At 34.7% G+C, this 11,509-nt stretch overlaps 1 protein-coding gene across 2 annotated transcripts; it reads left to right on the top strand.

Moving 5' to 3' along the window:
• Positions 1-1,120: 1,120 nt before the first annotated feature.
• Positions 1,121-10,709, top strand: LOC132043490 (cytochrome P450 736A117-like). 2 transcript variants are annotated; one of them, XM_059433959.1, is made up of 4 exons: positions 1,121-1,418; positions 1,896-1,949; positions 8,338-9,296; positions 9,855-10,709. In XM_059433959.1, exons 3-4 carry the CDS (start codon positions 8,355-8,357, stop codon positions 10,467-10,469), a joined length of 1,557 nt encoding a protein of 518 aa, XP_059289942.1. In that variant the 5' UTR covers positions 1,121-1,418; positions 1,896-1,949; positions 8,338-8,354; the 3' UTR covers positions 10,470-10,709. The 2 variants fall into 2 exon arrangements, with proteins under 2 accessions (XP_059289942.1, XP_059289943.1); XM_059433960.1 differs by lacking the exon at positions 1,896-1,949.
• The last annotated feature ends 800 nt before the right edge of the window (positions 10,710-11,509 follow it).

Here is an 11,509-nt window from a genome sequence, read left to right as displayed (position 1 = left end):
TTTTCCTTTTCTAAGTCTGGTTAAATGTTCCATTTCTCCGACAATATGGATTTAGTGAAAAGGTATGAAAGCAAAATTCAAGAAATAGTAGCAAAATTATTTCATTTATAAATTATCATTAGTTCAAAGCACGGGAATCTGTCAATTATTTGAGATTAAACTAAGTACTTCATTCAGAAGATTTCAAAATCACCACCAAGGCATTCATTTATTTACATGTTATTCCAAATCTTTTATCAGTTTGGTCTTATAGAAGGTTCCGCTACTTTGTTGTCAACTAGATTAGCATAAATTTTGGTGCTCTTTAAACCTTGTATTCGTGTTTGTTGTCACCAATGTTTCCACTTTCACTTTAGAATAGATGGTAGTTCTCCCAGAAATTTTAATGGAACTTCTTTGTGAGGTTGTTGTTTCCTTTTCGTTCGAATTGATAATATTTTTTTTAATATCTACTATTAGGAAAAGGTTAGTTCCTATATTCAATAAAGCTTTCACGATCGCGCGACGCGCGGACAAATATACTAGTATCTTAATAAAAGAAGTGATGCCAAAAGTAAAAATTTGCACGGAATAAGCAATAGCCACGTGGCAGCTTAATCACCAATGATTGTGGGATGTGAGGCCGACAAAAGTTCCATGTCCGTGCTTATATATAGTAGTAATTTTCTTTATTATAAAGATAGAAATTATTTTCTCATAAGAAAAGAAAGTTATCTTTTTACCGTTTTGAGAATTTCTTTTGTACTCTTGGGATTAGATTGGTAAAAAAATAGAATTTGATAAAATTTATTTTATCACATGTTATAAAACTTAGTGTTTTTGTTTTATTTATAAGTAATAATTTCCCATTAATACTTAACTTTGTAATAAATGTATTAAGCACATGTTCCTTAGTAGATGACTTTTAGTTTATGTAATACATTTTATTTCTCTTATGAGATAAGATTTGGTAGGTTTTCTTTACGTTTCGAATATTTGGACACATGTTTGACTTTAATAAGTGACAACAACTTTCACATTAAGTAGGGCCCAACCAAAGGTAAATAACCCTTAGCCATAATCTGGATAAAGATCAAATTTTGTGGCCAAGAAGTCACGTGTATATAGTATATACATAGACCTCAATGGAAAAACAAAAATAAAAGAGTTCCTAGCCTTGTTCTTGCTCGTTTGCAGATCACAACGTGCATCAACATTAAGCTTTTATTTTCTCCATATTTTCAGACCTAATACACTCCCAAAAAAACCCTCTCCCCCATATTCAACTATTCCCAAGTGAAATCAAAGATTAAAAGTGTGATTCAAGTATTAAAGTTTCCGGATTGTTTATCGGATGCTAGTTCTTCTTCTTGTGGAGGTTTTGGAAGATACTTCATAGTGAAGTAATCTCTGTGTTGAAGTGTTCTTGAGTTCTTGAGGTAAGTTATCAACCCATCTTCATGTTCATGTACTTATTTAGCCCTTAAACAACTTGATTGAAGGAAGAAATTGTGAAAGAAAGCTCAAATGTGTTCTAGGAATTATGTTGAGTTTGTGGACTGTTTTGAGCATGATGTTGCTGTGTTATTGAGGTGATTTCCTTGTTTATGGATAGTAGTTGGTGCTGTTGTTGTATTGTTGTTAATATACTTCATGAATTTGGAAGAAATGAATGTATAAGGTATCGTATACGAAGCATATATTGGGTTGTTTAGTGCATATTCTTCGTTGTTGATGAATTGAGTTCAAAGAGGATAAAAAGGGGTTGTAGTTGTTGTTGTTGGTTGTGTTGATTGAGCTGTAGTTGTTGTATAATAGGGGAAATGTTTTGCGTTTCATTTTAGAACCGAACTATCATTTGATATACGCGCTATACTAGTATCATCTAAGTTCATATATATGTTCCTTTATTATAGGATTGGCGTACTAGTTACGACGAGCTCGTTGTTGGGCCGTATTGACGACTTGAGGTATGTAATGGCTATCTCTTCTTTCTTTGGCATGATTCCATAGCTAGTAAGAGCTTACGAGTCGCATAAAGAGAACTCGTCGATAGATCTTGTCTTAGCTATATATAGACTACCGAGTGACTGTGTTGTACCTTCCTAGGGATTCTTATCCGCTCCGTATTCCCTTGATTTCAATAGAGCTAGAGAGACACGTTGGTACTATATTTACATTCGAGAATATCGATGATATACAACATAATATACATATATTTTTCTTTAGTTGGGCCGTCGCTTGGTCGGAGAGACATTATTTCACGTACGAATTGATGAAACGTTATTGCCTAGCCTTAGTCAGTGAGGTTTTACGGTTATTGCCCCGCCCAAATTAAATTAGAGATATACTATTATTATACTGCATTTGATATGAGATAGATCAGGTGAGTTATTTCAGGGCGTTCTTTGGCCTCCAGATTATTCTGTTTTCAGTTCAGTTTCAGTTTCAGTTATTCTATTGCCTTACATACTCGGTACATTATTTCGTACTGATGTCCCTTTTGCGGGGGGCGCTGCATTCATCCCTGCAGGTGCTGATAGACAGACAGATAGATCTCCCCAGTAGGCGGGATCAGATATCAGTTGATTGGTGAGCTCCACTTATTCGGAGTTGCCAAGTCTAGTTTGGAGTCTTTATTTTGTGTACACAGATATGATGAATAGGCCGGAGCCCTGTCCCGGCCATGATACAGTTGTTTACTCTTTAGAGGCTTGTAGACGAGTCCTGTATATATTATGTCAGTGTTGTGGCCTTGCCGGCCCTTGTACTTACCCATTTTGGTACTGTTGGTTGAATGTGGCATTGTTGGTATTGTCTGCTTGCAGGTAGGCTTTGTCGGACTATGTTGAGGGTTACCCCTCTGAGTTACAGGTTCAGAGTGGTTCGCTCAGGCCGAGTGTGGCACCGGGTGCAGGCCACTCCTATTTAGATTTGGGGCGTGACAAATTTGGTATCAGAGCAAGTCTGTCCTAGGAAGTCTACAAGCCGTGTCTAGTAGAGTCATACTTATGGGTGTGTCGCGTGTGCACCACATTTATAATTAGGAGCATACAGGGCATTTAGGAAATGTTACCCTTCTTTCCTACTCTAGGTCGTGCAATAGAGTTGTGCCTTAAGAAATCATTCTACATCGTGCGATTACGATTAGAGTGACAGGTAAACGTGAAATCCCTATTAGGTTGTGTATGCCCTAGGTATGCAAGTAATGTGTTAGAACCCCAAGCTGTGATCCAACATTGGAGGATGAATGTTCCCAAGAGGGGGAAGATGTAACATCCCGTACCTTAGCGTTAGGATGCGTCGTAGTAAATTCATATGAGCTTGAATGGATTAAAGACATTCACCAGGTTATAGAGAGTCTATGATAGCCCGTAAGTTTGACAACCTTGATACCGTTAGATACTATGTTGATATGGTATTTTCTTTTAAGTGAAACATTTTTTTAAAAAGTTTGATACATATAATTCTATATAGTTATTAATATTACTACTTTTTGGTTACGCTTGAAATTATACACAATATATGAGGAAGTTTATAAATGAGATTTTCTTTATTATAAAGATAGAAAGTATTTTCTCATGAGAAAAGAAAGTTATCTTTTTACCGTTTTGAGAATTAATAGTACAAAAGAATTTGTACTCTTGGGATTAGATTAGAAAAAAAAATTAGAATTTGATAAAATTTATTTTATCACATGTTATAATACTTAATGTGTTTGTTTTATTTATGAGTAATAATTTCCTATTAGTACATAACTTTGTAATAAATGTATTAAGCACATGTTTCTTAGTAGATGACTTTTAGTTTATGGAGTACATTTTATTTCTATTATGAGATAAAATTTGGTTTTCTTTACACTTGGATTCATTTGGACACATGTTTGGTTTTAAAAAGTGACAACAACTTTCCCATTAAGTAGGGCCCCACCAAAGGGATAATAAGCCTTAGCCATAATCTGGATGAAGACCAAATTGTTTGGCCAAGAAGTCACGTGTATATAGTAAATCGACTCTCGAAAAGCGAAAAATATAAATTGAGAAGGAAGGAGTAATACGTGATATGACCAGAAAAATCTTGATGACAACTGTAGAATACTTAAGTAAAGTCTATCGTGGAAAAACAAGAATAGACTTTTTTCTGTTGATACATCTGATCTGGCGTTTTTGCCTTTGAACTAAATTATTTGAGAAGTTAGACCTATGATGTTAAATTTCTGTAAGAACGAATCACAGCTACGTTCAACTAGGACAATAGAAGTTCAATCACTGTTTTTTTTTTTTTTGGCAAATGAGGATATGAGCCTTTTAATTACTCAATTACCTAATTGATTAAGGATAGAGTTTGTGAATGTAGTTTAGGGTGGTCTGGCCTTTAGAGTCCTGAGTAGCTCATGAGAGAATCCAGTTATATCGGCAGGGGGTGGTTGTGGCCTGTGGGCATGGATCTATCTACCAAATTGTTTGAGAGTTAGAAATTTTGACCAAGTAATGGGGTAGTCACAAATTTGTATTAGTAGGCGTTTGGCTATCAATTTTGAAACCATGGTTTCAAACCAGCGTTTGGCCATCAATTTTGAGTCGTGGTTTGAAACCATGGTTTGAACCCAAATCATCCAAAAAAGCATGGTTTCAACTTTTTTAAATACAAAATTTAACCCATAAGTTAATATTTTGTAAAAAAAAAACTCATAAGTTGGTAAATATTTTTAACAATTACCCCCATCAATCATTTACCAATCTCATTAACTTCCACCAACCTTTATTTATGTCTACCAACCTTTAATTTATGTGAGAAGATTATATTAAATAGTAGTTACATTACTATTCATGTTAAATTTTCGATTCTATTGACGTAAAGTTTGATTAATTGATGTTGCATTTTTTAGAAAAGCTTTCTAGTAGTGTACTAATTTTGTTTGCTCATTTGGTAAGATTGTATAAGAATTGAGAATGTTTTGATAGTTTTCATAATTTATGGGGTTTTTATGTCTATAAGAGAAAATACAACTTAAAATATTCAAATTGTATGTCCAAACATGGTTTGAAATCATGGTTTGAAACCAGGTTTCAAACCATGTCCAAACGGGGCCTTAATACTAGCAAACTATGCCTGTGCGATGCACGGGGCCCAACCTGATTAATTTGGTTACTCAATTTAGTTAGTCTTTATAGTTTGTATATTTTGCAAAGGATACTGCGATTCTCCTTAGGGAGTCTCCATATTTTTTTCTTTTCCTCTTATGTTTCCCCTTAATTTCTCAATTGTTGTTAAAATTTGTCTTATTTTGGTTATGTCCGCCTCTGTTTATATTTAGTAAGTTGACAATTCAAATATCCTACATGTCAAGTTTATAATCACAAGATTCAAAGGATATTTTATTATATTATATACATTTTTAATTTAAAATCACAAGATTTGAAAGTCTATCTTTATTTCTTAAACTTCGTGTCTAGTCAAACGTAGACACTTAAATTAGACAGAGGGAGTACAATTTCAGTTGCTTTTTGTACAACTTATCGTTGCTGTGTTCGTCCACCTTGGGCGTTTGTTGTTACATAAAACAAATTTGTTTTATTTTGGTTATGTCCGCCTCTTTTTATATTTAGTAAGTTGACAATCATATATCCTACATGTCAAGTTTATAATCACAAGATTCAAAGAATATTTTATTATATTATACACATTTTTAATTTAGAACTACAAGATTTGAAAGTCTATCTTTATTTCTTAAACTCCGTGTCTAGTCAAACGTAGACACTTAAATTGAGACTGAGGGAGTTTATGGCAAATGAAGAAAATGAAAGGACAATTAAGACACTACAGAACCGTGGGGACTTAAAAAGTAAACACACAAGAGGTAAAATTAATGTTCAACTTCTGAAATGTACACATGTTAGTTCCTGCTTAGAGTACAATTTCAGTTGCTTTTTGTACAACTTATTGTTGCTGTGTTCGTCCACCTTGGGCGTTTATATATAATAAGAAAAATAGACATATATTTTTAGTAATGTGGCCAAGTAATATGGGACCAAGAGAGTACTTCATTTATTAATTCTTAAAGAATGTAAAAAGTCAAGTATAGTAATTTGGTCAAGTAATATGGGACGAAGGGAGTATTTCATTTATTAATTCTTAAAGAATGTGAAAAGTCAAGTAATGTGGCCAAGTAATATGGGACGGAGGGAGTATTTCATTTATTAATTCTTAAAGAACGTGAAAAGTCAAAAGTGAACAATTAAAAGTGCACGGAGGATATATATATGTGTCGGAGAATTAAAATTGAAGTGCATACATGTATACATGAGAAGAGAATAAATATTCAGCAAGAACGTGAAAAGTCAAAAGTGAATAAGTAAAAGTTCAGGGAGGAAATAAATTAAGAAGAGAATAAATATTCAGTACTATGACATATGTCCACATGGGATTTTATTAATTCTTAAAGAACGTGAAAAGTCAAAAGTGAATAAGTAAAAGTGTTATAATACTTAGTGTGTTTGTTTTATTTATGAGTAATAATTTCCTATTAATGCATAACTTTGTAATAAATGTATTAAGCACATGTTTCTTAGTAGATGACTTTTAGTTTATGGAATACATTTTATTTCTCTTATGAGATAAAATTTGGCTTTCTTTACACTTGGATTCATTTGGACACATGTTTGGTTTTAAAAAGTGACAACAACTTTCCCATTAAGCAGGGCCCCATCAAAGGGATAATAAGCCTTGGCCATAATCTGGATAAAGACCAAATTGTTTGGCCAAGAAGTCACGTGTATATAGTAAACGGAAAAGGCTCAAATATGCCATTTAACTATCAGAAATGGCTCATTTATGCCATTGAACTACAGGAAATGGCTCATTTATGCCATCGAACTATACGAAATGGCTCATTTATATCATTCATCAATAGTTTGACTCATTTATGCCATCGCCAGTTACCAAAATCACTCATGCATGCCATATTTCATTAAAGCTGGTTTTACAATACTATATATGACACGTGGCCTCTAACTAGATTATCATTGTGAGTGGGTAAGGTGTATGGGTCGGATTTTTTATTAATTTGGTATTTAAAATTGGGTTGGTTTAATTAAACGATGTAGACTTCTAATTGGAGGCCACGTGTCATATCTGGTATTATAAACCTGGCATTAATAAAAAATAGCATGGATGAGTCATTTTAGTAACGGGCGATGGCATAAATGAGCCATTTCGTATAGTTCGATCGCATAAATGAGTCATTTCCTGTAGTTTGATGGCATAAATGAGCCAAACTATTGACGAGTGGCATAAATGAGCCATTTTCGATAGTTGGGTGGCATATTTGAGCCTTTTCTGTATAGTAAATTGACTCTCGAAAAGCAAAAAATATAAATCGAGAAGAAAGGAGTAATACGTGATATGACCAGAAAAATCTTGATGGAAACTGTAGAATACTTAAGTAAGGTCTATCGTGGAAAAACAAGAATAAGACTTTTTTCTGTTGATATATCTGATCTGGCGTTTTTACAGCTACGTACAACTAGGACAGTAGAAGTTCAATCACTGTTTCTCTTTTTTTTTTTTTTTTTTTCTGCAAATGAGGATGTGAGCCTTTTAATTACTCAAATTACCTAATTGATTAAGGATAGAGTTTGTGAATGTAGTTTAGGGTGGTCTGGCCTTTAGAGTCCTGACTCCTGAGTAGCTCATGAGAGAATCCAGTTATATCGGCAGGGGGTGGTTGTGGCCTGTGGGCATGGGTCCATCTAACAAATTGTTTGAGAGTTAGAAATTTTGACCAAGTAATGGGGTAATCACAAATTTGTATTAATATTTAATTGAAGTTGGAAAAATGAATATTTAAAGTTGAAGTTAAATAAGAGTATTTAGAATCAGATGTATTTGACATGAATCTTCCTTGAAATGAGTCCCATTGTTTTACTTGAAAAACTCCTCAGATCACTTTTTCAATTTTGGATTCTCTTGTTCAATTTGACGTTGAAATAATTTATAAAACTGTAAAATAAACATTGATTTGCAAATAGTATTTCATTATTCGCAAATGACATTTATGTTCAAACGCCTACCTAAGTATTTCCAAGAACATTATGTGCACTCCAGATGCGATGTGTCATATGAGTTTGTTTGTATATGCTTTTCATTAATAAAATCATATTAAAGAAATGGAAACCAACGACACGCTATTAGAGTAGATTTCTCATATGGTTACTTTATTTTATTTGTATTACTAAAATCACTTAATTTGTGTGTTATATCTTACAAAATCACTATATATAGTCTCCTTTAGAAGTTCAAATTTGTGTTGAACTTCAATCTCTGATCTCTTCTGTTCTCTGTTTTAAAACCAAGCAGGCAAACACATAAACAATATGTTCAGCTCCTTACAATGGATAGAGTCACTCTCCTTCAATTCATTTTTCTCCTCTGTTTTAGCCCTTTCACTCATTTCCTTCCTCATTATGATTCTCCTCATGACTAAAACCAAAACCAAAAATCTCCCCCCATCTCCTCCAAAATTACCATTAATTGGTCACATGCACAAACTAGGCTTGTACCCTCACCACTCTCTACACAAATTAGCTCAACAATATGGACCCTTGATGTTCCTTAAACTCGGAACCGTGAACACTCTTGTTGTATCCTCAGCTGAGGCAGCTTCCGAAATCATGAAAACACATGACCTTATTTTCAGTGACAGGCCTAAGTCCAACGTCAGCAAGAAACTTCTATACGACTATAAGGATGTCTCTGTCGCGCCTTATGGAGAGTACTGGAGACAATTGCGAAGCATTTGTGTCCTTCAATTGCTAAGCAACAAAAGGGTTCAATCTTTTCGCGTTGTGAGGGAAGAAGAGACTGCCCTTTTACTCAAGAAAACCAGGGAGTTTTCTCCAGAGGCAGTGAATTTGAGTGAGTTGTTTATGACACTTACAAATGACATTGTGAGCAGAGCAGCTTTTGGGAGGAAATATAGTGGAGGGGAGAGTGGGGAGAAGTTTAGGAAGTTGATGAAGGAATTTGTGGAATTATTAGGTGGATTTGATCTGGGGACTCTTTTGCCTTCACTTGCATGGATTGATAGACTGAGTGGTTTAGAAGCAAAAGTGGAGAGAGTTGCCAAGGAGATGGATGAGTTTCTTGAAGGAGTAGTGGAAGAACATTTAGATAGTCATTCAAGAGTGAGGGACTTGTTGGGGGAAAGAGTGGAAAATGAAAAAAGAGAGGACTTTGTTGATGTTTTGCTTAAGATTTACAAGCAAAACATGGATGGCTTTTCCATTGACAGAGATGGCATCAAAGCTCTCATTTTGGTGATTCTCTCTCTTTCTCAGTGCGCGCTCTAGCACATTTGATTTTGACAATATTGAATTGTGTGATCATCTCATCAGAGAACACACTTTTATTTACTTAAATTTTTTAATTAAAACGCATTCTAACGTTCGTGTATGACTCTTTTCCATGAGCCAAACACATGAAAGTTGATATGGGACGTAACTATTTAAAAATTACACTTTTATTTACTTAAATTATGTGATCAACATACTAGGCAAAGTGAAAGATGGATATGTGATTATTTACTTAATTTGGTGGTATTTTTGGTGGTAAATCACATTGCTTATGTGTGTCACGAATAGTCACGTAGCAATTCTTTTTAACCAAAACGTCGTTTCATTTTGCCTGAGTATCATATAAAATGTCTCTTTAATTTCCTCCTAATAAATTTTTGTGATAATCAAAGTTCAGAACTTTTTTGTTATAAAAAATAGTTTAGTGACTTTCATATATTTATGTAAAGTTGAATGATTTTTCGTTACAAAATAAAACTATTTCGTGACATTAGTGCAATAAATGACTGATTTTTATGATAGGATGTCTTTGCGGGTGGAACCGATACAACTTACACTGTATTGGAATGGGCCATGACAGAGCTTCTAAGGCATCCTGGAGCCATGAACAAACTTCAGAATGAAGCGAGGGATATAGCTAAAGGGAGAAATGAAATAGTATCTGAGAATGACTTAGACAAAATGCATTACTTAAAAGCAGTAATTAAGGAAACTTTGCGCCTACATCCTCCGATTCCTCTGTTAGTTCCCCGACAAGCCAGACAAGATGTTAAGGTAATGGGATACGACGTTGCAGCTGGAACTATGGTAATAACAAATGGTTGGGCAATTGGAAGGGACCCGGCTATTTGGGATGATGCAGAGGAGTTTAAGCCAGAGAGGTTCTTGAATTCTTCGATCGATTTTAAAGGGTATGATTTTGGATTGATACCTTTTGGTGCAGGAAGAAGGGGATGTCCTGGAATTTCATTTGCGATGGCTTCTAATGAGCTTGTACTAGCTAATGTTGTGAGGGATTTTGATTGGGAATTGCCAAATGGAACAAAGGGGGGTGATTTGGATATGACAGAATGCACTGGTTTAACCATTCACAGGAAAGTTCCTCTGTTTGCTGTTGCAACTCCATACACCTCCTAGGTCTTCTTTTCCTTTGTTTCTCACTTGGTGTCCCATACTTACTTTGGTGTCGGAGTTTGATACACCTTTTAGTATGATCAAAGAATGTACTTAAGAAAAAGGGGAACAAAGGGAGATGAGTAGAAACACGAATGCCATGTAGTGAGTATATTGGCATGTGGTAAAAGGGGGTGTTAGTCTTTATTATACAGCATAAGGATATGTAGTTGATTAGGAGTAATATATATTCCTATTTGGTAAGTTAACTCCCTACAGTAATAGCTACTCCTATGTTTTTTCCATTTTCACTTTAATCTGGTGCCAACCATTTGAGTCAGTATCAAAAGCAGTTGGAAAATATAGGATGTACGAAGAAAGAGAAAAACATTACAAAAGAAACCTTTTTTAAAATCATTGGTCTTACAAAGTCTGTCTATCAAATACTGGAAAAAGAAACCTCTCAAATGAATTGATCAAACGCAAACTACTACATTACAAAAGCATTTATTTAAAAAACTATTTGACAAAAGTAATTTTCAAAATGAGCAATTTCGGAAAGTTTGACAAACAGAAACGGGTTAATCAGTCAAATTCCTTTCTTGGGATTTCTCTTTCGCCAGTGGCAGACGAATAATGGGCTTGAAGTTGAAACTAAGTGGCCCTTTATCTAAGCCCGTTTTATTATAAATTGGGCTTTAAGAAAAGAGAGTTTCCTGTGCTCGGACACATGTGGACGGGTAAGAGCACAAATATTCGCTTTTCAGTGCACGGGCACTTTGCACGATTGTTGTTATTCGGGGATGGTTTTTAATTTTTGTCCCTCAAATTGCTGGTCTTTAATTTTTGTCCTTCACCTAATATTCCGAGGTTCGAGGTTCGAATTTCGGCTCAGTCAAAAAAAAAAATCGCAAGATAGAGTTTCGTATCAAAACTAAGCCTATTCAGGCAAAAGCTTGGGCAAACTTTTGCCCCAAATTAGGCCTTTAGGCAAACCTCTGCCTTAAGGCCTAACTTTTCTTGCAAAATTAGGCCTTTTGGCAAGGTTCCGTTTAAGCGCCTAA

The sequence above is a fragment of the Lycium ferocissimum genome, unplaced genomic scaffold (assembly GCF_029784015.1).
Source record: "Lycium ferocissimum isolate CSIRO_LF1 unplaced genomic scaffold, AGI_CSIRO_Lferr_CH_V1 ctg2550, whole genome shotgun sequence".
Classification (NCBI taxonomy): domain Eukaryota; kingdom Viridiplantae; phylum Streptophyta; class Magnoliopsida; order Solanales; family Solanaceae; genus Lycium; species Lycium ferocissimum.
This window is presented reverse-complemented; position numbering and strand designations above follow the sequence as displayed.